Here is a 27,454-nt window from a genome sequence, read left to right on the forward strand (position 1 = left end):
TGTTTTCTTTAGAGATCTTCCTCAGGAATCCTAACCTGCAGCTGTGAACTGTGGGGATTCATGTGTTTGTCATATGCTGATTATTATCTGCTACTGTTTAACTGTTACTACTTTTTCATGTTTTTTTTTCTTCTTAGTGTCCGGTTTAGATATTATGTTAGTGATCTTAACCCTGGCCTGATGTCATCTGTACGGTTTCCTGGTGGTAGCCAGTGTCTTCACTAAGACTACTCAGGTTGGTGGTGGTGGAATCATGTGTAGTGATTTTAATAATGCTCCACACTTTCTTTTAGAACCAATAGTCCCTCAGAATGAGACAACAAACATGTTTATAAAACTTTAAGCACAGCTCTTTTTAAAATCACCCGAAACTGTACCTCTCAATTCAAAAACTAAACTAGGGAGACGGCCAGGTTAAGTCAATCCATTCAACATCACTGCTAAAGATGAGAAAAAAGGTGAATAGTCTATGTTTATATTATTTTGTTGCACAATAGATTAAATAGAGTTATTGACTGGCATAACATTAAGGAAATAATACCAACATCAATCAAAAAACAAATGGTAAAGTCAAAGATTCAAAGTCAGTCTTAGCAGACGCATCATTTTGACAGTACATGACTCTAAGTTTTGTTTCTTTGTCATTTTACATAAGAGGTGCAGATGAATCTTGAAATGTTATGTTAACGTTTTCATCACTTCACAGCTCCATCGAGTCACGCTGGGCATCTAAATTTCAAAACGAAACTTGAGAGCAGGATTCTTCATTTTGTGCTCGTAGTCCTCATCAAACTGTTCGTTCTGCAACACAGTGAAGTGGTTCTTCCAGTCACCAACTTTCCCTGGAGACAAAATGTTCAGAGTAACGAATCAACCTAATTATATATGGAGAAAATATTGGTACTGAAAAAAAGCGATGCTGAGCATTGACTTTACCTTTTCTCATGAACGGAGACACGGTCTGGTTCAACAGAGGAATTGTGCTGTAGTTGGTCATGTTGTTCTGTTTCATATTATCAAACGTCACACTGACTCGGACTCTTTCCTTCTCCTCAGCAGAAGGAGACAAACCAAGGAAGGAACACAGTCGCTCTATTTCTCGTCCCGAGTCCTGTTCACATAAATATTGAAAATAATTATCACCTTTAAAGGAACATTTCAACCCAAAATCAAATTTATCCTCTCTTATCTGTCTAGATTGATCTGGTGTTGTTAGGCCTTTTGGAGATATTTAAAAATGTCCAACTTCTCCCAATTACAATGGAATTAAATTTCATTGGTGCTCAAAGTACAAATGAAATAAAATCTGGTACAGTAACTGATTTATAATTATAGATGGGAATGTAGAGCTCTCAGGAGTCCGGTTACTTGGAATTGTTAGTCTGCCTGGCTATTAATCCCGTTAATCAGTTCTCTCACTACAATCAGCTGATTTCAGTTTGTTTGACTGAAGAGAAAAATAGTGGCATAATCAACAGCGTGGCTTTGGCCATTACTTTTATTTTTATAACACATTTATTGCACTTTTAAGTCTTTTTATCCTGTTTTGTCCTTTCATTTGTGTTCATACCTAAACACTAAGAGAAAGATCCCATGTGTCCTCATTAGTATAGGGGAGTGTGTTGGTGTGTGGAGCCTTTACAAAGTAAAAGGAGTAACGTGTAGTATAACAAATGTCTTTGTGCTGGGAGTAAATAAGTAAGGTGCTGCATTCATTTAAAGAAAAGAGTTCTGTGTGATATGGGCACCAATGACCACAAAGATCACAACAAAGAGGCGAGATACCTCAACCATGTTCAAACATTTGATCACTCAGCATGTATTTAATTTGCATGAATGTGATCTCTTTGCTGTGCTGCTTAGAAATGGTGGTGACTCTTAAAGGGGAGCCAGTGAGAGTCGATAAAGAATCAAATCGATATGTGGTGTCCATAATGGAATTAAATCACTAAACTCTTACCACTGCCCATTCCTATTTACAGCATATGACATCTGTATATGTATATGATATCTGCCCTGTGTAAACTAGTATTCTGAGTTAAGCGACAGCATTAGTGTCTTGGGGAAAATAAGCTTACTTGCATTTTTCAAAAAAGTTACTTGAGAAATATGGTCATGGTCCTGATAATAAAGGTTTGCTTTTCGCACTGTAATTGTGTCACAAGTCTGCATTTAGGTCTAGAAAGCTACTTAGAACAACACACGACAAAGACTGATGTAGTGATCGGTCAAACAGATTTTTCTTTTCTTCAGCTTTTATCAGTTTGACGCTTACCATGTTTCCATGCACATGTTCAGTCTCCACTCAAAGAAAAGCTGTAATTTTGATATTTCGGGCATTTACTGATACTTGTTCTTTTGTTCCATGCAAACAACCTGATTATAGAGTATAGTATAAGCATACTCAAAGACATCTTTATCACTTGCACAGCACGCTGCTTTTTAAAAAAAAAGAAAAGTAAAATACCCATTTAAAACTGGGTATATCTGGGCACCTAGTCGGAATTAATTGTAATTTAAGGCAAATGTTGTTTTCTTTGTTGAATAGCAGCAAAACCTTTGGCCATGGCTTTACAGAAATGTTGTGTGTGACACTATTTCCTTCATCATCTGCAGAGACAGGCCCTGGAAAGCTGCTCTCTTTTTTCCTGCATCCAAGAAGGAAAATCTTTTAGTTAACCGTTATAGCTTTAGCCATGTATAGGCTGATAAAAATGAGATGTTCCTGTGGATCTTTGTTTGTTACAGTCACAATCAAGACAGTTTTAAAGAGCTCAGCTGACAATGGCAAAGACATTAGCACAAGCCACAGTACCTCAATCAAATCTTCATAGAACATGTAGAGGAGATTTGAATAAGTCTGCTTCTTTTCCCACCAGCCATTCACATGGTCATACCACGATCCAAAAGCCCCTGTAGCCACAAAACAATGCACAGAGGAATTTTTACATGCAAAATGAGATGACATTTTTTTTCCTGGAACCTGAAACTACACTGGACTCACTGTTTCCCTCCATGAATCCCTGTAGAAAGGTGCTCCAGTCTCCTGGTTCTGGCTGAAGGCTGTTCATCCGGTCAAAGTGAAAATAGGACACCGCATTGTCCTTTGCATTACGGGCCACATAGATTATCTACAGAAAGACACCACACTAAATTATAATCTGTGGGTTTCATTAATGTATATCCATGACTTTTACCCTGCAGTCCTGCTCCCAGAAAGACTTTGGTACAAACTGGACAGGAAGGTGGGTTTTAATGAGACGAGGAGTGGTGGGAAGTTGTTCTGCCAAGTCTGTGCCTGGATGATAAGAAGGGGTTTGTTTGCAACTGATTGAAAGATTCTTTTAGATCACATGTCAATAATACTAATGGCCTGAAAAATGTAGATGTTTTAAATAACCTGACATGTTTACACACTGACAAACTGCTGGCTCTTAGAAAGCCACTGAATAAAGGGCTATTTTAGCAGCTGCTTCTTAAGCATGTGAAACAGAAACATCCAATAATAGATCAAACATTTTGAACCTGTTTCACAACAGTTTCTGGGAATTGGTATAATGGCTGCCCTTTAATATTTTTGTTTAAGTATATAGCCAAAATGAAATTGACTTTGAGCTTTTTGTTTTGGTGTAATATGATAGCATAAAATAGGATTTAACCTGAAGGTATAGGAGGTAGACAGAACTCCAGGAAGGGAACTCTTTCATGAATAGGGATGGATGTCTGACGGTCTGGACCCATATCGCTAAAATACAGAAGATCTAAGATGTAAGAGACCCATGTAGTTCCTGAGATAAAACAAACAAACATATCAATAGATACTGGTTAGCAAGATATGTCGATCTATTTTTCTTCGTGAAAAAATACTGCAGAGCTCTTACACATCATTACCTGCTTTAGGGTACGTAGCAATAACAATATCATCTGGTCTCGCTTTGAAGTTCTGAATGTTGTCCCAGTCATCAGTGAAAATGTTGATCATGGGGACTCCATGGAAGTCGAACAGTTCTGGCCGAGGTGGTGCTGCCATCTGTGAGAATTGCTTGTTTGTAAAATCCAAGTATCAGTCACATCAGTGTTGGGTAAGTTACTTTAAAATAGTAACTTAGTTACATTACTAGTTACTTCTCTCAAAAGTAACTCAGTTACTTCAAGTTACTCGTTACTTTCAAAGTAACTAGTTACTAGGGAAAGTAACTTTGGTTTTACTCAGAATTCTCTTGTTAATGTGTTGCTTCCATAACTTTGCCAGTCTTCTAGCTTGCTTACTTGCCACAAGTGCACTGTGCCACCTACCAATAGAAAGGAAAAGATAATGTGCATATTTCCACGAGAGAAATCCCACACCTGGACCGTCATTTACTGCTGCCATGATTCTAGCCTACGTCACAGCGTCATGTGTGCTTTTTACATCCAACACAAAAACTGCAGTCGTGGTGCTTTGACTGTACTCAGAACTCGGAAATTCTGCCTTCTGAATAGGAAGATGTAGGTAACACCAGACTGCAGATGAGCTGCATACAGGGCTGGACTGGGACAGAAAATCGTCCCGGGCATTTTGACTAGAGACTGGCCCACCATTATAGGAAAAATCATAAAGCCTTTGAATGAAAATAAACACTGTTGTGACAGTGATGTACACTGTTCTGATGGTATATATGCATCAATCTATCAATCGTTTGTTGTAAGATTCAGATAATTATTTTTTAAAAGCGAGACATTTTAAATGAGAATAAGAAAGAAAAGTATTTCTTTGTGCGGGAAGGTTGGCAACTCTAATAACTTATGAACAAAATAAAGTTCAACATCATTAACTTCATAGCACCACCCAGCTGTATAGAAACTCCGTCATGCTAGCTAGCATGCAGTACGGAAAAAGTCAGCATAACGAAAATAAACTCCACCTAAACTTGGTTTATATCTGACCCAGAGAGACTGCAGGTCATAATAACTTCTTACCTGAAGTTCAGTTCACACTTGGACCGGCGGCCGCTTCGGGTCTCTCCTCTTGCCTCCCTTTCCTTCATCCACCTGCTGGCCTCCACCACTTGCTAATGTTACTGAATCTGTGGAAGCTCCGCGATAGCCACCACACGAAGTAACGAGTAACGACCCTATCTAAATCCCAGTAACGACTAACGCGTTCCTGATTTTGGCATAATAACTAGTTACCGTGCTCGTTACCACAATAATAACGTAGTTACTGTAACGCGTTACTTAATAACGCGTTAGTCCCAACACTGGTGCACCCATCTATCCACTCTGCTACTCTACTCATCCAATTCAGGGTTAGAGTTGGGCTGCAGCATATCCTAGTATAGGGCAAGAGGTCAGTTAGGCCCTGGACAGGCTGCTAGTCTGTCACAGAGCTCACACAGAGAGGCAGAAAAACATTTACAACTACGGCCAATTTAGAATCACCAGTTCACCCAACACACGGCCAGATGGTGGAGTCAAACTCATGACCTTCTTGTTGTGAGTCACCAGTGGTAAAAACCACACTGCCGTGTCGCCACACCCTGTTAAATCTAAAATCACATCTTAAAGAACTTAATTTAAAACCTTCCCCTGGCTGGTAGGAGCTTCCCATGATGCACTGAGCATTTCTTTTTCATTCACACGTCATTCTTGATTTCATACAACACTGTTGCATTTAATAATAGTAATTACTAAACTCTGGCTTTTGTCCTGCCTCTCTCCGCTCTCTTCCTTTTTTCTGAAATGTTTCTATATGAAGTGAACTGTATTCAATTGAATGTTGTCTATCAGTGAAACTAAACTTAAAAGCAGAAGTCAGAAAAATATAATTTTTCCTGTTGACGAATGAAAAGTGAAGCACATTATTAAACGTCCACATCTAACAGTTTAGCATATTTGCATTAATAAATATAGTTTAAAGAACTCCACACTCACCGTACTGAGTAGTATTTCTTGTACTTGGCTTGGATCTGGATCTTCCACAAGTCTCTTTGTCACTTAATGTTCGCTGCAAAATACTGCATCCTTTCCTGATATGTGTTGTAGTTTTGGTGCCCAGCCTCTCTGTCCCTCCCTCCCTTTCCGTGTGTGTGTGTGTGTGTGTGTGTGTGTGTGTGTGTGTGTGTGTGTGTGTGTGTGAGAGATAGAGGGCATGGCTTACCTTTCTGCTGAATGGCTGGAGGTGTGTCTTCTCACCTGTTTGCCAATTGTGAGATTGATACACCACCGCTCGGTTGGTCTGCCTCTCGTCGCCTTGATCAAATTCTCACTCTAAATTGCTTCTCTGCTGCTGGGTCCTCCACAGGGTCCTCCCCCATTTAGTAATTGTGATATGCTGGACTGCACAGACTACATTGCACTCCTACATTCATACTGATTGTGACTGCCAAACATGAATACAGTCAGATGAGCTAGGTTGAAGACTTTTATTCAAAAATTGCCAGCAAAAATGACCAACAGGCAAAATAAGCGGTTTGGTTCTTTGTGTTCTTTGCTTCTTATGGATTAAATGACTTAATTAAGTGACTGGAATAAATAAAGGGCACCAATCCTTTTTGTCTTTACTTTTACTTTAAGAGTATCGTTTTAATAGTTTAACATTTATGTTTCCACTGGTGGAGATATTCACCAAGTGGAGGACTGTAAGTATCAAAGGGTCTTTTTAACAAGTGACGGTTGGAGGATTATGGGCAGATGGATTTGGACCGTGGCTGCAATGATCCAGATGATGCAATTGTCTGTTCTGGTAAAGAGAAAGCTGAATATAAAAGCAAAACTGTCAATTTAGAAGTTCACTACATCACTACCCTCACCTATCATTGTAAACTCTAGGTGGTGCCTGAAAGAATGTGATCTCAGATACAAGCAGCAGAAATATGGCTCTTCCTTACAGATAGCGTGAGAATTTCAGTCATCCAAGATGGGCTCAGATTGAGCTGCTACTCCTCTGCATTGAAATAAGCCATTTGAGGTAGTTTGGGCATCTGACAAAGGGCCTCCTGGACACCTCTTTTGTGAGATTTTTGTGTCCCACCGGGCTGAGGCCCAGGGAAGACCCAGGGCATGCTGGAGGGATTAAGTCTTTCAGCTAGCCTGGGAACATTTCTGCATTCCAGCTCATTAATGAAGTGTGCTGCACTGATAAGATGGAGGAGATGGGGATAGGGAAGTCTGGGCTCTTTGCTCAGAGGCTGACCCACAACCTGAACCAGGGTTTGGATGGAACAGAAACAGAAAATGGATGGATTAATGAAACATGCACACTGGTATTCAGTTTCATTTCTGTGTAGCCCTTCATAACATGGAGATAACCTTTAAGGGTTTTTTACAGAAAAATCACAGCTACGACACGTCTCATTTTTGAGTTTCTGTTTTAAAATGCCTCTGGTAGAAACTCACCTTGCCATTATACCCTTTGACACCAGCAAGAAGAGGTGGCATAAACAGACATTCTTTACTTAAGTAGAAGTACAGATGCTAGCTTTTAAAAAATACTCTAATAAAAGTACTAAAAGTGGTGTTTATTATTATTAATAAACATCGTCCACAGCCATATTTTTATATTTATTATAAAGGCAGAATGGATACAACATGAGATGGACTGATTGACTGAAGGGCTGGCGGAACTAAAAACACACACATGGGATTGACGATGACAAGTCAAGCAAGTGAGGAAAGGTGAGTTCTTAAATACTCAGTGGATAATAATGGATAATGGATTATGATTAAAAACAGGTAAGAACACAGCTGAACTGAATCTGACTCATCACACACAGGAAGTGGAACAGAAAATAATGCACACACACTGAGGATTACTGTTGGGTCTAAACTTTAACTATTTAATCTAACATTTACATACTAAAAGAGAAAAACGTGAAAACTAAACAGTGACAAAGTCCAAAACGGAGAACACTCGGTCAATGACCCAGGAACACCGACAGTAAAAAAGTAAAAGTAGCTCCTTTTACTTTCTTGCTACAAGCAGTTATGCAAAGCAACCTGAGCCTTGTCCCACATTAATGTGATAATAAATAATATTAACAGATGGAAATGCAAACTTTATTTTAATTATTCTAATAAGTGTGCTCAGCTTGATTGAGTTAATTAGAACATGAGCAGAGAAAAAGAAGGAACATAAAAGACTATATTTTCTGTTGCTACATTGTAGAGGGAGACTTTGCCTCTAAACAGGGAAATGTGCACAGTCAGGGGTTTATGTGGATTCAGTAGGTGGTTAAGCGAATCATGACTCCCAGTAATTTCTACTGAGAGCTCTGCTGCTTATCCTGGCTGATGTCCATCCTCTACACCAGTGGTTCCCAAACGTCGAGGACTTTAAGGGCATAGATCTGAAAAAGACTGCAATGGGCTAAAAGACCATCAGCCAGAAGCTTGGTGAGAAAATGACAATTGCGACAATTTTGCAATTATTCAAAAAAAAAAAGAAAAAAAAAGAAACATAAAATATGAAATGGCCAGCAGTCACAATCAGTATGGTTAAATGGTTATGCCAACAAGGATTTTTCATAATTATCAGTTAATGAAAACCCAAAGTGCTTGGAAGTTTACAAAATGTGGAATAAATGTGCTCTTTAATGGGGTAAAATTAGTTCCAAAACCAAAATATCTAAGACACGCTTGTGACTATCTATCAATAAATAGACTTTATTAAGACACTACAGCTGGTGCAAGATGCTAGCAGGCAGGGGATACATGTAACGCCATAACCAAACCAAAACATTTATGTCAATTATGGCCTGAAAGTCCCGAGGTCAAAATGGGAGACAAGGGTCAAGAATGACTGAGCTGAGATCCTGCGGGACTTCCAGATATAGATGATGATGGAGATGAAGATGTGGAGGGTGAAGGTAGCGTCTCTAATAAATGAAACTAAAATAACAATAACAAGAATAAAGATCAATCAAATAAGCCAATATGGCAAAACCGTAATGATCCACTTGGCAATGTCAATCCATTGGGCATCTTTCTGGCCTTCAGACTGTAATTCTGATGGCTAAAGAACCAAAAGCGACAGGCGCAAAAAACAAACCAAAAAAAAAGAAAAAGTGTGTTAATGTGTTGAAGTGCAGCAGGAGGAGATTTCCATCAAACACTGGATTCTGATTCAGATCAAACTAACAATCCAAAGCAGCAACTTTCAAATCTCTGGATTCTTCTTGGTGCCTTTCAGATGAGCTCGTGTTACAATCAGCTGCTGTGTGTGTTGTTGTGTAGCTGAAGCTCGGACTCACATTTCATATGTGACCAAAGGAAACTTGGTGCTGTGTGACACACTTTAGATTCTCTGCTGCTGCTTTGAACTCTTCAAACTAAAGAGCCAAACGGATGATTGACTGTGCAGCTCTGACATGGCACCAAATGTCCCTGTTATCAGCTGCTGGATGGACGTTATCAAAGCTTTTTAGTGCCACACGGATCACCAGGAGCTCCTCCTCTGTCTGCAAACAGGCTCAGCAGCTCTGATCGTTCATTGGAGTCAGCACAGAGTGTGGAGAGATCTAGTGGTGGTGGAGAGAAGTGCATGTAACGTGTGTGTGTTGTGTTAATCAGCATGAGTAGTTCGGGGGACGTGCCTCCCTGTGCATAATTAAACATCATATGGCCACAGCTGATCTGCAAGTAGTGAACACAAAGAGTCAGTGTGAGCTGATATTACAGCAGTCTGTTTCTGTTACTATTATTTTGGCCCGTTGAGAAACTAAAATGTATTTAAGTTTCAATGAAAGTGCACTAAAATGCAGTAAAATCACAGTACTGCTGATTCTCCTTTGGTGGACACCAAAACATTTTTATCTGCAGCTGAAACAAATGTCAAATTAATATACTGAGTCTCTTTCTGTGTCCTCAGTTTCCCAATATGCCTCGGCTGTGGAACTTTATGTGGGACAGCCATTTGTCTTGCTGCCCTGCGATTTTTCTACTTTTGAACTGGACAGCCCCACAGTGGTGTGGAGTCGCTCCGACCTCAGTCCTCCAACCGTCCACCGTCAGCGTCAGCTTCAAGGAGACGAACTGAAAGATCAAAACCAGCGTTACAGCGGCCGAACATCCATGAAGGCTGACGCTCTGGATACTGGAGACCTCAACCTCACTTTGACCAACCTCCAACTGTCTGACAGTGGCACCTACACCTGTTCCGTTATAGACCTTAAGTATGGCAACCGGAAACTGGGAGATGTACAGCTGCAGGTCAAAGGTCAACAACAAACACCTGTTGTAGATACATGTCACATCAATCAGATGAAGCTTTATTATTTTAACAGTGTCAGAATAACCATGTTGGCCCTTTGATTTATGCAAAGGTCTACTCATTACATTTATAAATGACATTCAGTCAAAGATCATATTATTCTTTTTTTTCTCCACAGAATGGTTTCCATCCTGGCTCAAAGCTCTCATAGTTATTCTGGTTCTTGTTCTCATCACTTCTGGAGGTCTTTTATTTTATTTCCGCCAGTATTTCATGTCAGGTGAGTCTCTCCTACTACACTACCCATAATGCCCATAAATTTCTGATTTGTGACATCTTTTCATTATAACTGGGATTCATTGGCATAGCAACGAAAATGTATAAAGTCCATCCATCCATCCATCTTCATCCGCTTATCCGAGGTCGGGTCGCGGGGGTAGCAGCCTAAGCAAAGAGGTCCAGACCTCCCTCTCCCCAGCCACCTCCTCCAGCTTGTCCGGGGGAATACCAAGGCGTTCCCAGGCCAGCCGAGAGATATAATCTCTCCAGCGTGTCCTGGGTCTGCCCCGGGGCCTCCTCCCGGTGGGACATGCCTGGAACACCTCGCCCAGGAGGCGCCCAGGGGGCATCCTTGCCAGATGCCCGAACCACCTCAGCTGGCTCCTTTCGATGTGGAGCAGCAGCTGCTCTACTCTAAGCCCCTCCCGGATGGCCGAACTTCTCACCCTATCTCTAAGGGAGAGGCCAGCCACCCTTCGGAGGAAGCTCATTTCCGCCGCTTGTATCCGCGATCTCGTTCTTTCGGTCACTACCCACAGCTCGTGGCCATAGGTGAGGGTAGGGACGTAGATCGACCGGTAAATTGAGAGCTTCGCTTTTACGCTCAGCTCCCTCTTCACCACGACTGACCGGTGCAGCGTCCGCATTACTGCAGCCGCAGCCCCAATCCGTCTGTCGATCTCCGGCTCCCTTCTCCCATCACTCGCGAACAAGACCCCGAGATACTTGAACTCCTCCACTTGGGGCAGGAACTCATCCCCGACCCGGAGTGGGCACTCCACCCTTTTCCGGCTGAGAACCATGGCCTCAGATTTGGAGGTGCTGATCCTCATTCCCGCTGCGTTACACTCGGCTGCGAACCGCTCCAGTGCGAGCTGGAGGCCCTCACCCGATGAAGCCAACAGAACCACATCATCCGCAAAAATCAGAGATGAGATTCTGAGGCCACCAAAGCGAAAGCCCTCCGCCACTTGGCTGCGCCTAGAAATCCTGTCCATAAAAATTATGAACAGAACCGGAGACAAAGGGCAGCCTTGGCGGAGCCCATCACCCACCGGGAACGAGTCCGACTTATTGCCGGCAATGCGAACCAAGCTCTTGCAACGGTTGTATAGGGATTGAATGGCCCGTAGCAATGGGCCAGACACCCCATACTCGCGCAACACCTCCCACAGGACGCCCCGAGGGACACGGTCGAATGCCTTCTCCAGGTCCACAAAACACATGTAGACTGGTTGGGCAAACTCCCATGCACCCTCAAGTATCCTCGAGAGGACAAAGAGCTGGTCCAGTGTTCCGCGACCAGGACGAAAACCGCATTGTTCCTCCTGTATCCGAGGTTCGACTAGCGGACGAACCCTCCTCTCCAGCACCCTGGCATAGACTTTCCCGGGGAGGCTGAGGAGTGTGATCCCCCTGTAGTTGGAACACACCCTCCGGTCCCCCTTCTTGAAGATGGGGACCACCACCCCGGTCTGCCAGTCCACAGGTACTGCCCCTGATCTCCACGCAACATTGCAGAGACGTGTCAACCAAGACAGCCCTACAACGTCCAGAGCCTTCAGGAACTCGGGGCGGACCTCATCGACACCAGGGGCTCTGCCACCAAGGAGTTGTTTAACTGCCTCAGTGACCTCGCCCCCGGAAATTGGTGGGTCACACCCCTCATCCCCAGACTCTGCTTCCTCCCCGGAAGACGTGTCAGTGGGATTAAGGAGGTCCTCGAAGTATTCCTTCCACCGCCCGACAATTTTCTCAGTCGACGTCAACAGCGCTCCGCCAGCACTATACACAGTGCAGGTAGAGCACCGCTTTCCCCTCCTGAGACGCCTGACGGTTTGCCAGAATCTCTTCGAGGCAGTCCGAAAGTCTTTTTCCATGGCCTCTCCGAACTCCTCCCACACCCGAGTTTTTGCTTCAGCCACTGCCCGAGCCGCATTCCGCTTGGCCTGTCGATACCTGTCGGCTGCCTCCGGAGTCCCACAGGCTAACCAAGCCCGATAGGCCTCCTTCTTCAGCCTGGTGGCTCCCTTCACCTCTGGTGTCCACCATTTGGTTCGGGGATTACCACCACGGCAGGCACCAACCACCTTGCGGCCGCAGCTCAATGCAGCAGCTTCGGCAATGGAGACGCTGAACATGGTCCATTCGGACTCAATGTCCCCAGTCTCCCTCGGAATGCTGTTGAAGCTCTGCCGGAGGTGTGCGTTGAAGATCTCGCGGACTGGGGCCTCTGCTAGACGTTCCCAGCACACCCTCACTACGCGTTTAGGTGCACCAGGTCTGTCCAGCGTCCTCCCCCGCCACCTGATCCAACTCACCACCAGGTGGTGATCAGTTGACAGCTCAGCCCCTCTCTTTACCCGAGTGTCCAGAACATATGGTCGCAGGTCTGGTGATACGATTACAAAATCGATCATCGACCTACGGCCTAGAGCATCCTGGTGCCACGTGCACTTATGGACACTCTTATGTTCGAACAGGGTGTTCGTTATGGCCAAACTGTGATTAGCACAGAAGTCCAATAACAAAGCACCGCTCGGGTTCAGATCAGGGAGGCCGTTCCTCCCAATCACGCCCCTCCAGGTCTCGCTGTCGTTACCCACGTGAGCATTGAAGTCTCCCAGCAGGACAACAGAGTCTCCAGGTGGAGCACCTTCCAGCACCCCCCCCAGGGACTCTAAGAAGGCTGGGTACTCCGAACTGCCACTCGGCGCATAAGCGCAGATGACAGTCAGGACCCGTTCCCCGACCCTAAGGCGCAGGGAACAAACCCTCTCGTCCACCGGGAAAAACCCCAACGTACCGGCAGCAAGCCGAGGGGATATAAGAATACCCACCCCAGCCCGCCGCCTCTCACCAGGGGCAACTCCAGACTGAGACAGAGTCCAGCCCCTCTCCAGGAGACTGGTTCCAGAGCCCAGACAATGCGTAGAGGTGAGCCCAACTATATCTAGCCGGTACCTCTCAACCTCACGCACCAACTCAGGCTCCTTCCCCACCAGAGAGGTGACATTCCATGTCCCTATTGCCAGTCTTGGCAGCCGGGGGTCGGTCCGCCAGGGCCTCCGCTCCTGGCCGCCACCCGGCTCACAATGCACCTGACCCCTATGGCGCCTCCTGCGGGTGGTGGGCCTGCGGGAGGATGGGCCCATGTCTCCTCTTCGGGCTGTGCCCGGCCGGGCCCCATTCTTTTCATGGGGGTCTTCTGAATCGCTCTTTGTCTGGTCCCTCACCCAGGACCAGTTTGCCATGGGAGACCCTACCAGGGGGCAAAAGCCCCCAGACAACATAGCCCCTGGGATCCCTGGGACACACAAACCCCTCCACCACGATAAGGTAGCGATTCAAGGAGGAGTAATCTTGTATAAAGTAATCTTTAATAATATTGTGTAAAGCAAGCATGTATAAAATAAAATAAAAACTATTTTTCCCAGCAAAGAGCCCGGTGGAACACGCTGAGTGTGTTAAGAAGACTCCCAGTTTACATGAACAAATTGTAATCAATCAGATTAAAAGCTATAATTCCTCTGAAACCTGCAGCATGTTTTCTGTAGTATAATATTATGATCAATGCATTGAATGGTGCACTGAGGTCTAACAGGACAAGCACAGAAATAAGTCCACAGTAAGAGGCCATCAGAAGATCACTAGTAACCTTTACTATTGCAAATGTTGTGATTTGTTGTTCTCTCAGTTTACAAGTTGGAGGTGGATTCAGGGGTGGAGTCTGTCCAGCTGCCTTGCAAAACCATGGTTTGCCTGCCTAAATACGCTAAAGTGGAGTGGAAGGACAAAAACAACAGGAAGGTCCACGTGTATGAGAACGGCTCTGACCAGCCTAGAGAACAGCATGATGATTTTAAAGGCCGAACAAAGATGAAGAGAAACTTACTGGAACCTGGAGACCTCAGTCTGACCCTGAAATACCCCACAGATGGAGACAACTCCACCTACACCTGCACCGTCTACAACAGGGAGGGAAACATCCTGTCGGAGAAACAAGTGGAGCTGAAAGTCAGAGGTCAGTGCTGTAGATACAGGTCAAAGGTCAGAGGTCAGACTCATGATGGTGGTTCAGTCTCAGTGGCTCCATCCAATAATGTCACAGTGTTAGCATGTCTGATGTTTGTGGCTGTTTTGGTTTTTATTTGATTTCCAGCCAAATGTAAAAGCTTCAGCAGATGAACTGTAGGAGCAAAGTTCATGTGTGAGACTTCATCTGAAAGGTAACATCTTCTAGTTTCTGAACATGTGTTTGTTTAGCATGTGGCTAAAACACAGGCTAAGCTAAGTCAGTTCAAACATCAGTAAAAACCTTCTTTGGTCCTCATCTATAATCAGTTATGATTATACATGCACGTACATGCTGCACGTGAAAGCAGCATGTACAGTTTACTAACTAACCCCACAAAGCATCAGTGTTTCAATAACACTGTGAATTAAAATGGAGATGCTAATCAGGGTTAGCATGTTACCCTGCTAGCAGTCTTGGCACATGGACAATGTTGTAGCTGTATATGTTACTTAGTTTGTTCGTGTAGCTCCCAGTGAAGCAGCAGCATTCAGCCTGTTAGAGTCAACACAAATGTCTCCATCCAAGCTCATGTTGTGCTTTGTTGTCCTCTCAGTCCCCCAGGTGGAGGTGGATTCAGGGGTGGAGTCTGTCCAGCTGCCCTTCAACACCACACTTCACCTGCCTGAAGATGTTAAAGTGGAGTGGATGGACAACTATAGGAAGGTCCACGTGTATGAGAACGGCTCTGACCAGCCTGAAGAACAGCACCAGGTTTACAGAGACCGAACGAAGATGAATGAAGACCTGCTGAAAACTGGAGACCTCAGTCTGACCCTGAAACACCCCACAGATGGAGACAGTGGAGAATACAGCTGTGGAGTCTGGAGTCATGGAGACATCTTCATCTTCTTCGCCAGGAGATACAAAACAGTGCAGCTCAAAGTCAGAGGTTTGTATGTCTGCGTGGGTGCGTGTGTGTGTGTGTGTGTGTGTGTGTGTGTGTGTGTGTGTCTGTGTGTTTGTGTGTGTGTGTGTGTGTGTGTGTGTGTGTGTGTGTGTGTGTGTGTGTGTGTCTCTGACTGTCTTGTGTCTCCTCTGCAGGGAGAGTTCAGGTCCAGGATCAAACAGGGGACATCAGGAACAGAAGCAGCTCCATTGATCCGACTCCTCTGATGGCTGATCAATCAGTTTGATCTGTGTGTTCTTTGATTATTGATCAGTGATGTCAGAGTGGAGTCAGTGTGATGTTGTTGTTGTGTGTTTGAGACTTTTAGTGTCCATGAAGGTCTCTGCTGCCGTAGATCCTCTGAACTGTGACAGAGGTCTCACTCTGGAGGAAACTCTCAGCACTTTCCAGCAGCTCCTCCATCATGGAGGACGTTCCCTCACTGTAACAGGTGGAGGAGAGAGGAGAGGAAGCACAGGTGGATCCTCTGAGGAAGAGGAGCGTCCTACAAACCACATGATCACATGACCAGAGGGCGTGGCCTTCAGTGGTCGTGGTCCTAAACACGGCATGGTAGTAATCAAGTTCATATTCAAAGACTTTATTGTCATTGCATTTGAAAACAGCAAAATTTCCATCGCATATAAGCAATATTTAAAAATAAGTAGAGGTTAATAAAAGGATCTATGCTTTCATGAATACTCAAACTAATAGTCTAAAAAAATCTCCACTACACAGCAAAATCTCCAGTGTTAAATTAACACTGGAGAGTGTCTATATGGGTCCACACCTCTGAGTGTTAAATACAACACTGTTGAGTGTTAAATTAACACTTTTGACAGTGTTATATGTTTAAAAGTAACCTAGTCAGTTTTGAAGATTAACAATGGCTAACATTGAGCAGTGCTGATTTTCTAACACTGGAAAATAACTCAAAATGTTAGAAATATTCCAGTGACACACCTGCATCGGGATTCATTCTGAGCTGATTTCAGCTCAAAACTTCCTGTTTCATGTTCAACACATCAGACACACCTGCAGCTAACATAGCTTACCTTAGGAAGGTAAGCAAGCACACCTAACCCTCGTGAGCTGTTATCTCTAGGAGCACTATTAACCCTTGTATGGTGTTTGGGTCTGTGAGACCCGTTTTCAGTTTTTTTCAAAAGAAAAATTAAACAATTAATTATCTTTTCAACCTGAAATTCATTGGCTTTGGCTTATTTTCTGTGAAGAACATAAATCCGAACTAATTTTCAATGACCTCATACTGTACCTCCCCCCACGCATTTACATTACATGCAAGGTGTTCGGGTCCACTGGACCCAGGTCTAATAAAAGTGTTGAAAGTGTAGGTCCTGTGTTCCCACACTCTGTCTTCCTCCTTTCTGGTGCTGCTGATAGTGTTTTCTTCCCCTCCTGCACAAAGTTGCAGCATTGTTGAAAATTCAACTATCAACACCGTCTGCTCTGACATCTCACACATTTTACCCTCTTTCTTGAGGAATCCAAATTTTATTTTCTCATACCCTGTCCCACCTGCAAATTAGGGGCATAATACTATAAATAAGACTTTGCCAGTGTGGTTCTTTATCACAACTGATCAAGATGGCAAAAGATTATCTGCTGCGAGGGCCTTATTGATTTTGGAAGAGAGAGGGGCTTCAGATGATGATGTTGACAAAGAGGTTTCAGAATATTTCACATTTCTGAAAATTCAGAGTCTGACAGTGACTTTGAAGAAGAGGATGAGGTTGAGCACCATTTAGTAACAAAACGAAGATGAGTACCCCATCTGCAGCCAGCTCCAGGACCAGAACAAGCCCACCAGACAGCAAGTGAAGAAATATGGATGTCAATAACTGGTGAAATTGAATGGTCTTCTTGCCCAAGAAATGAGCCACCCTGCAGAGCTGTTACTGTGATAAGCCAGGGCCAACACGGCTGACAGTTACTCATGTGCAGGACATCAAGTCTTCATTTGAGCTTTTCATCCCAGATTCCATCCAGAAAATTATTCTGGATTGCAGTAATCTAGAAGGAAGGTGTGTTTTTGGAGAGAGGTGGAAGGAGATGGACCAAATTCATCTACAGCCCTACTTTGGGGTTCTTATCCTTGCAGGAGTTTTCAGGTCCAAAGGGGAATCGACAGAATCCTGTGGGATGCAGAAACCGGCAAGAACATTTCGGTGCATCAGTGTCTCTGGAAAACTTCCACAAAATTTCCAGGATTATCCGTTTTGATAACCGAGACGACAGACCAGCTCGACGGCAGAGAGACAAGCTAGCTGCCATCAGGACAGTGTGGGATAAGTGTGTGCACCACCTCTCCCTGTTTTACAACCCTGGGCCTAATGTCACCATTGATGAGCAGCTGATGCCATTTAGTTGTGAAACATATTGCTTCACGTGTAAATGTGTTGTGTCTTTCCACTCACTCCACTTGATTATAACTGATTTATTTTTTTTATAACATTTTATAAAAAAAAAAACGAGAAGCACATTAATTCATAAATGTGATCTAACAAAGGTAAAGGGAAAAAATTAACCATGTTTGCTGTTCATATGGCTTGTAATTGGGATGAAGTAAACATCTGTTCAGTAATTTAACATAAAATTGTTTGATAGTGTTAATTTGGAAAGCCAAAAATCTAGCGGGTCCACCAGACCCATGAACACTGGCTGAGTAACAAAAATATGAACACCACACAAGGGTTAAGTAGGTGAAAGGTCTTGTGTACACACAGAGCTTTATCTTTACCTCAGTTGATCTCACTCGTCCATCTGACCCTGAAAATACCTTGGTCACTCTCCTAATCTGAGGTAACTGAGGATCAACCAGCATCACCACCATTCCAAATATTGATGTCTGGTGAGGAATTTTGACAGTTTCCTTGGGTTTGCAGTCCAAACAAGTTTGCAGTCCAACAATATTTGGGATACACAACTTGGGGTAGTGAGCTATCCAGCTGCCCCACCAACTAGCAACTGCGTGTCAGAGGATCAAGTTCTGCAATGTCTGCTGAGATATTTCCCTGGGGCTTGGAATTCAGGATGACCTCAATTTCAGTGAGGACAGGCCTTAGGACTTGGTCTCTCACTGTCCCTGAGCCAAAAGTGGTATAAACTGAGGTCTTAACCAAATAAATCTCATACATAAGCTCCCATACTCTGCAAAAATGTGGTGCTGCAGGAGGGTTGGAATGGTAGCTGATCTGCTGCAGGTCAGGACTAAAATGACTGAAAGAATCTTTGAACGCAGTGTCTCCACCACAGAAAATAGTCCCTTGGTGTGTGTGTGTGTGTGAGTTTGATCAGTTGAAGTCTTTGTTGTGGAGTCTGACAGCAGTGGGGAGGAAAGACCTGCGAAATCCTTCCATCCCACACTGCTGTCAGAGTCTCCTGCATGGGGTGGGGGATGTTGTCCAACAGGGATGACAGCTCAGCCACCATTCTCCTGTCACTCACCACCTCCACTGGGTCCAGAGGGCATCCTAGAACAGAGCTGGCCTTCCGGATCAGCCTGTTCAGTCTCTTCCTGTCTCCTGCAGAGATGCTGCGGCCCCAGCAGACCACACCATAAAAGATGGCCGAGGCCACCACAGAGTCATACAAGGTCTTTAGGAGTGGGCCCTTCCCCCTGGGGGAAAAAAATGTGGGGGGGGGGGGGGGCTGACTACCTTAAGGAGAACTTGTGTGTAATCTATGGAGCTGTCCAGATATAAGACTTCTGTTGCTGAGTTTAGGTGGCAAATCTGGAGATCTTACATGAAGTCCCTATCGCAACAAAGACGATCACTTTGTTGTGATAGGGACAGAAGATCCTAAGTGAAACTTTTTTGTGGACACACTGGTTTAGCTTGGAGGAGACTGCCTGACACCAGGCCTAATATTTGAGCCATCCTGACAGGTCAAAGAGGGTATACATTATTCCACATTGGCAGCCCATCTTTCAGCGAATCTCTGATCTCATCTCACCTGGCAATTTACTCAGAAGTAGCTCCAAATGTGACGCAGATGTCACCTTAGTTTCACATTCTGTGCTAAGAGTGTTGAGCATGCGAATGAGAGACCTTATTCACAGGGCAGTTATCTCAAATTCTTTAGTATCTCCCCATCGAATGTCTGGTGAATCCATCACATCAACAGTCATAAGAGCTAGTTTATGCGGTTTGCCATACCTCTTATTCAGAGCAGCCAATGTGTCAGAATCCGATTGTTCAGTGATGACGCGATGAATCCTACTTCCGGGTCTAAAGTAGTCTGCGTTTAATATGGCTTTTGTGTTGTTAACATGTTTAATGTTTTGTATTTTCTTCTATTTGATCTCAAAAAGTTCCTAAAACAGTCAGTGATCCCTGTTGACCTCCATCAGCTTTTATTACTGCTAATCATTTATTTAAGCTCAGTTTTTAAAACCTTAGGATGTAACTACAGCCCAGCCCATGCAGCAGTATATGAATGACTAACCTCGTATTGTGGATGGATTATCTCAGTTGTTCTCCTGGCTAAAGTTTGGTCCTTTTACAGCATCCTGCCATGTGATTACATTTGTTCCTGACCACCGAGAACACTCACGTTAACTTTTATCGAGTGGAAAAAAGTTAGCTTGTTTATATTATGCTAACATAGCTGTGTCGCTAGCGGTCACGTAGCACATCATTATATACCAGCTAGCCCAACTTCAGTAACCCTACAAACGTCACTGCTGTTTAGTTTTCTGTCTTCATTTATGCTGGAAGTGATAACAGAGCTGTACGTTTTAATTTGTTTCCAAAACCCCGCAGTCAGGACATGCTATATTGTATTTAGATAGAAGCTAGCGAGCTAACTCCCTGCTAACTTCTAACCCCGTTAAATGTCATAAATTCCGTTTTCATGGATGCCTGGATGTTAAACTCAATTGTTACACCTGGTAGAGCAGAACGCTGATCATTTTATTAAAGATGAAAGACTTTAGACAGTTTTTCAACTCTCAGTAATGCCATAGTGATCGTTTGATATATGGACCTGCAGCGGAGTTTAGGCCCAGACACGGCTAGTGACATCAGACTTAATGACCGGATAGGGGAATAGATGAGGTTCTTCTAGTTTTAGGCAATCCATCAGTCTGAATAGCTCTGTAGCATCTGGAGGCACAAAGTTACAAAGTTATTAGGAGCTATCTTCAGTGTGGTAAACTCACAAAGTCTGGTATTGTCAGTGTAGGACCCCTGCATGTATGTTCGTGAGCTACTGGGACAGTGTGTGATTGCACACGAGTTCCTAAGGCTTCTGAGAATGAGAAGGATGCTGAAGAATCTGCGGTGGTTTTTATTTGCCTTTTTTTTTTAGCAATTCTATAACCAGGTCAAAAATAAATAAAAACATACACTGTATAAATGTATCTGTCCATTGATTAGTTACTTAACTACTTGGAATGATGGATCTCGCAGCACAAATACACTTCCAACCTATTTTATGAGTGTGTTGTATATTATTATACATAATGCATGTATCTGGTCAGGAAATCAAAAGCAAAGTGAGACTACACGAGGGCACATGTTTGAACAAGTATGGTTCATTCATCATAATTATTTATTAATCAGAAAACAAACAGTAGCCCAATATCAGAGCTGTAACATGATATTGAATAGAAGCTGCCAACTTAGCTCTGCAGAGTAGGCAATCATAATGAAGCATTCATTTTAATTTGTAGATTCAAGCTGCTCTTTGCATTTTGTCCACTGGATGCCACAAAAGAGGACTGTGTTAGAAAGCTTTGAGTAACAACCCCTTTTTTAAATACGAGCTTCAATACTTCATAAAGCTTTATTTGGCCGTCGCTGGTTTCTGTCATGTGATTTAAAACAATGACAAAAAAATAAAACAGGAAGGGAGAACCCTAAGTACATGACAGCACAGACGCATGAAAGAACTTATCACAGGAGGATGAGACGGGAAACAGTGAAGGAATAAAATAAAGCAACATCAACAGTAACTGGAAATAAACACTCCAGACTGAAACACTGAGGAATAACACGGAGATGAAATAGAAACAATCAGCAAACTAATAATCACATAGAAAATATTTAATAATAAACACAAAGTCCAGAAACTCAAAGAGCCAGGACCATGACAGTTTCAGCCTGCTGTATTTCCTGTGCTTGTTTCCATGGTGACAGCATGTTTGTCTCTCTGATTTCCAAAAGTGAACGTGTGTCAGCAGAAACCTGTGGCTCACAAACACGTCTGCATTTATCTGTATGAAAGCCAAAGAAGAGGCCACGCCCACAAAAACTGTGACAGAAGAGCCTAAAAACAGATGTTAGCCCACATCTGTGCTCAGACACAGCTGGGAGAGTGACGTGTGGATAATAAAGTTTGATTGGCTGTCACATGATTCAAGCAGAAAAGCTTCTGAAACATTTTTCTTTTTCTCTGAGTCTTCTTTCTTCTTCCATCTCCAGCCAAGAGCTTCCCATCAGGCTGCACTCTCCACCTCACACTGACTCTACTCACTCCTTTCTTCTTCAGCTGCTCCTTCACCTGTCAGACAGCAGCCACAATGTTTGTTCTTTTCATTCAAAATCAGCAAATTCATATACATATAAACGGTGTGAGTGTAAAGGTGGACTGTGGGAACTTGCCCTTGTCAGCAGTTCTGCTTTCACAGCAGAGTCATTCAGATCCACAGGAGAGTCCTCCACATGTACTGTGAGCTTCACTACCTGCCTCTTTACTGCAGACACAGAAACAGAAGCTAAATGAAGCCACCATCATTTAAACCATCACTGCTGCTGCTGTGATTGCAGGCAGCAGTGAATGTTTAGCCCTCATTCTCCATATCACACAGGTCCAGACAATGTCCCACATTTTAATTTGATCTAGTTTAGAGAAATGAACAAGTCTCTCGCACAAAACGAGGCTGACAAAAAGACAAGCTCCTTTTTAGAATGCATTCTTAAAAACTTTATTAAAATTAATCGCAGCGTGTCTGACTTTGTTTGTGTAGATGTGTTTTTAAGCTTCCTCTCATCCTGAACAGTGTCTCACACAAACATGGTCTTTGTCCCACACTAACTTTTGGAGGTGTGTTTGGGGTTGTTATCATTTGGAATACTGCCCTTTGGCCCAGTTTCTGAAGGGAGGGGATCATGATCTGCTTCAGCTTCTTCGGTATGTCACACTACATATTGGCATTCGTGGTTACCTCGATTAACTGTAGCCCCCCAGTGCCACCAGCACTCCCACCACCATGTTTGACTGTAGGTAAGACACACTTATCTTTTTCCTCACCTGGTTGCTGCCACACATTCTTGACACCATCTGAACCAAATAAGTTTATCTTGATCTCATCAGACCACAGCTAACCCATGTCCTTAGTCTGCTTGTCTGCAGCAAACTGTGGGATTTGTTTTGCATTATCTTCACAAGAAGCTTCCTTCTGAGATAACAGCCAAGTGATGCAGTGTGTGGCATATGGTCTGAGCACCCCCCCCCCCCACCCCCCACCCTGACCTTGCACCTTGGCCCTGTAACATTATCACATGACACCAGGAAAGGAAAATGGCTTTCACCTTGGGTTATACTGACTAGGGGTGGCTTTTAATTATCGATTTTCCGATACAAATCGATTCTAGCTTTAATAACGCGATATCGATTCATTACAATCCTGAATAGATTTTTAAATATTAATTTATTTTGCCCGAAATGCTAGAATCTCAGGTTAAACCTCACAAAATTTCGACAAATTTCATTGTGGTATTGCACTTTTCACTTAAAGTTGTGAAGATGTCACAAGGGGGAGAGAGCTATGGGTGCGATAGGCCGTTGCAATGCTCCTGTAGCTCAAACAAGGAAAGGCCTGCAGACCAAACGCAGGTCATGACTCCTGGTCTGCTTTTCTGTTTAAAAACAGGATCCATAGAAGACCTGTAACATATGCTTCAAGTGTCTTTCATCTAACTCAAGCATAAAATACCTTGATCTTGAACTCTCTGAGGGTTTACCTTATATAAACTATATTTCCGTTTTGGAAATTTATTAAGTCTCTGCAGCTGTTTCCCATTTCTCTCCAGAAAATGCAGACATTACAGGTGGCTCAAGACTTTTGCACAACACCGTGTGTCTAAAATTGCTTGCGATCCTTAAAGGAAAGACAATGAAGGCTCACCAGGTGTAGGGAGGCTGTAGCAGACAAACGGTAATCTTGTTTCACAGGAGAAAGTCTTCCATTCTCCTGAACGAGTCAGAGCTGCACAGATCGTACTCATACCCCTAAACGGGTTCATCCCACTGGCCCAGTTTGAGAATGAGTACTTTGTGCCGTCAGACCAGTAAATGTGTGGCTCTCTGTGCAGGCCAATCCACACCCTTTTACTCTGAGCCTTTTCATGGACTTGTCGGTTCTCTCCGGTGTTCTTGACAGTGGCCAGGTCCAAGAAGTTCTCCCTGCAGTACCTCTGAGCATCGGACCAACTCATTTCTTTATCCACCAAATCAAACTCAGGGTTCATCCGTGATCCTGAAAGTTAAAATGCAGAAACGTTTTGTCTTGTTGCATGCTCAATCATCGAGATAAGGAAATCCAATAAGTTGATTGTATTCATCTGGACGTTTTCAGGGAGAGAAACGGTTCATCATCACCCAAAAGCCTTCTTCAGTCTCAGCTGACTGCAGGTTTCCTTAACCTTTTAAAAAGTACTTTTATGCAATGACTGAAACTAGCATGAAACCAAATGTAATGGCCTTTGATTGCTGGTCAATGGTCATGACAATTTGCATATTAATGATCATAAACTGACCTCAAAGCCCTTTGTTTATGCATTGGGTTCGTTTTTCCATTGTGCAAAGGTGTTTATAAGGTTTGGGAAACCCGCAGTCAGCTGATGATGATGATGATGATGATGATGATGATGATGATGATGATGATGATGATGATGATGATGATGATGATGATGATGATGATGAAACGTTTCTCCCACTGAAAACGCTACGTCTAGTTGAACATAATCCATTTTTTGGAATGGAATTTTTTCTTTGTAATGGTGCACTGAAATCAAAGTTTAAAGTTTAAAAGTTTAAAATCAAATGTAGTTTTTTTTCTACCTCTGTAGCAAATAAACTGGAGCTTTTCTCTGCAGTTATAATCCCACCATTTTCCTTTTAAAGAGGACACACAGAACTGAACACCAGAGTAAAAATCTGGTTCATATTCAGAAGTGTCCCAGTTCCTGTAGTCAGCTCCACTCCCTGTGAGCCCATCTGACCACCTCCAGCTGATCTGACTGTACAGACCGATCCAGAGCTCAGAGCTGCGAGCAGCAGGTGAAACTGTGATGTTCAGCTGTGTCATTTCTTCAGTGTTCTTGATGGAGGCCAGGTCTGTGTGAGTCTGTGTGCAGTAGCTCTGAGCTTCAGTCCAAGTCTTTGCATCATCAACATAGTGGTACTGACGGGGACAGCCTGTGGAGACAAACCAGCCTGAAAGGGAAAACGTTTGACTGGGTCAGTTTGTAGAGACACTCTGAGTCTATCTGAGACTCTGGGCCTATCAGGGGCTGAGACTGATCTGAGTAATAAATGCTGTTGTAGACGACAAACAGCTGGACTTACCTGAGAAGCAGCAGACACACAGCAGGATCCTCTCCATGATGCTGCTGCTCTGGATGCTCTGTGTCAGCAGATTCACTCACTGATCTCTGTTTGCTGCTTAGACTCATTTACACACATTCAAAGCTGCTTCATCACTTCACTGGAAATGCTGATGTATGCAAAACCTCACTCTGTGCTCTCCATGCACAGCTGTGAGCTCACATCTTATCTTCCACAGTAAAGTAAGATGCACAGCGCTGCTCACTGTCTCCATCCAGCACACAGTGAGAGCATGAGGGAGTGAGCAGGTGTGGTCCTGGTACTCCTGTCATGTTGTTGATCAGAGTCCAGTGGACAAAGAGTTTGTGCAACAAGCCAAATATTTGAGTTTGTGCTGCTTCATGAATCAAAATCACAGTAAGAATATTTAAACTAGTGACCTGATGCTGTCACATCACAGCCGCACAGCACTCTGACTCTTCCTCGTATCCACCGGGGCAACTCTGTGCTACCAACAATATGAAATGGTTGATAAACAGCAGCTCAGCTGGATAACGGTTTCTCTCGTCTAAGCTTCACATGGAGGTAAATGAATATGAAGCTTCATCTGTCAGTCTAACCAAATCTCATCATTTCCATTGCTGACCTCAGCGCTTTATCAGCTCTCTGTCCTTGAAGCAACACTTTCATTTGCTTCATCAAACACAGACATCGCCCATGTTTGAATGTTTTGCTGTTCAGCAGCTGAATGTCTTTATGAACTGTGAGCACTGAGATCCGTCCCACTCACCCAGCCCAGTCTTCCATTTATGTCCTCGTTTACACAGATGTCTTTATAGCATTTTATTGCCAGTTTGGCCTACTACCTATGGCGGCAACTAGGCCTCTCTGGAGTTTAGCGTTGTGCCTGTAGTCTGCGTGTGTAATTTAGTTTCTCTGTGCTTCAGTTCCACAGGCAACGTCCTCCAAGTGTCTCAATTTCAGCCTGCATGTGAGCAAAGGCCACTACAATCACTGCTCACCTGTAGCCTCGCCCTCACTTACCCGTCCTTCTGTTCCAGAGATCCTCTTCCATCGTTCCCCTTATGATCAATCATTTGGTTCTGTTTGTGTCCTTACCAGATTGCAAGTACATAAGCTGGCAGAAGTGAACTTGAGTGAGACTGTTCTTGGACCTATTCTAACTGAGGTGGATCATAGAATAATGTAGCCAATTTTAGCAGGGGTGTGATCACCACTGTAGGATGTGTGTGTAATGTGAAGTGTTTGTGCATCGCGGTCACACATCTATCCAACCATCTTTTCCTGGATAAGTTTGTGTGTACAAATAGCTTGAGAGCTGCCTTTCAAATCAGGACTCGATGAGCAGAATCTAGCTACTCTGAGGTTCTTCCTTTGTCAGTCTCACGTGAGTCTTTGAGCCATATGCTCAGACAAAGGATCAAACCCTCAAAAAGTGTTTTAAAGAGGTAAAATAGGCAAACAATAAAAAGGCACAAGTTTTATATTGAGCATGGGTTACTGCTAAAGAAATAGGTCTCAAGACCTTTAGAGCAGGAAGGTTGCATTCACCGGGATGAAGGTTGGAAGGTGGTACACCAAGTCGTCCTTCCTGAGGGATATTGTGGTGGCACATTGCAGCTTGAGCATGATCACCATCTGCTCAGGTCATTTAGGAATCACTAAAACCAATGTCAACATTCTTCAGGATTTTGGTCTGAAGGTCTGAAGAAAGATGTCGCCAGATTGTAAAACATGCAGGATTTTCCAGATTGTGGGTAAGACTGACCAGATGGTGCCACTTGTTCCCCTTAAACCCATCCCATTGCTGATGTAAATTGATTCATTAGTGAACATTTGACAAAGAATCTGAATTGACAAGTCTCACTTTTTATATGGCAGGAATCAATGTGTTATTTAATCAGGTGGCAATATGTCCTAGTGCAGTCAGACGGGAAAAGCCAGGGTCAAAGGTGAGGCACATCAAGCACATAATAATAATAATTTTGTGTTAATCTTAGATGAGTAGTTTTATGGACAAAAACCACCAGGACATCCAATGTCACCTTAGTGCTAATCAGGGGCGATTCTAGGATCGGAGCTTTGTGGGTGCTGAGCACCCAGAGAGCTGCCCAGCCAGGCAAGATAAACTTTACTCGTCACGATGAGACGTCTTCCCCGTCTCTGTCAGTCCCTGCATCCTTAAATGTCTCCAGTTGTCCCGAGTTCCCTGTGACTGTCTCCTTGGTGCATTTAAACCCCTGTTCCTCCCTGTCCTCATCGTCTGTTGTCTTCATCTCCATCTCCGTTATCAGTCATAATAATTTTACCATCTCTGTGCAAGTCTGCAAATTTCTTTATTAAATCATAAGATTCTTAAATTCATCAAGTCTCTCTGTGCCTGGGTCCTCGTCTCAAAACATGACATCACTGTTTTGTACATTTA

The 27,454-nt window shown here is 43.6% G+C and overlaps 1 protein-coding gene and 1 pseudogene across 2 annotated transcripts in view; one reads left to right on the top strand and one right to left on the bottom strand.

The window, feature by feature from the left end:
- Positions 1-15,940, top strand: part of LOC146578147 (uncharacterized) — a 70,931-nt pseudogene extending 54,991 nt beyond the window's left edge. Inside the window, exons 12-15 of the transcript XR_014891461.1 lie at positions 8,184-8,189; positions 14,166-14,492; positions 15,100-15,435; positions 15,588-15,940. The product of XR_014891461.1 is annotated as an uncharacterized LOC146578147 (transcript). The remainder of the gene's footprint in view (positions 1-8,183; positions 8,190-14,165; positions 14,493-15,099; positions 15,436-15,587) is intronic.
- LOC146578148 (cytosolic sulfotransferase 3-like) lies at positions 150-6,217 on the bottom strand. Its single transcript, XM_085268606.1, has 8 exons — positions 5,914-6,217; positions 3,892-4,030; positions 3,660-3,788; positions 3,198-3,298; positions 3,005-3,131; positions 2,816-2,913; positions 937-1,111; positions 150-842 (listed from the first exon to the last, which is right to left on the bottom strand). The coding sequence occupies exons 2-8, from the start codon at positions 4,028-4,030 to the stop codon at positions 730-732; spliced, it is 882 nt and encodes a 293-aa protein (XP_085124732.1). The 5' UTR covers positions 5,914-6,217; the 3' UTR covers positions 150-729.
- Positions 15,941-27,454: the final 11,514 nt, after the last annotated feature.

The sequence above is a fragment of the Mchenga conophoros genome, linkage group LG3 (assembly GCF_057382185.1).
Source record: "Mchenga conophoros isolate Kocher_MC1m ecotype Shallow Benthic linkage group LG3, M_conophoros_male_GT1.1, whole genome shotgun sequence".
NCBI classification, from domain to species: Eukaryota; Metazoa; Chordata; class Actinopteri; order Cichliformes; family Cichlidae; genus Mchenga; species Mchenga conophoros.

Coding starts and splice junctions, on each gene's coding strand:
- LOC146578148 (XM_085268606.1), bottom strand. CDS start 4,030: ATGGCAGCACCACCTCGGCCAGAACTGTTCGACTTCCATGGAGTCCCC. Junction 3,789..3,891: donor TGCTACGTACCCTAAAGCAG/GTAATGATGTGT, acceptor GTTTTATCTCAG/GAACTACATGGGTCTCTTAC. Junction 3,299..3,659: donor TCTACCTCCTATACCTTCAG/GTTAAATCCTAT, acceptor CTTATCATCCAG/GCACAGACTTGGCAGAACAA.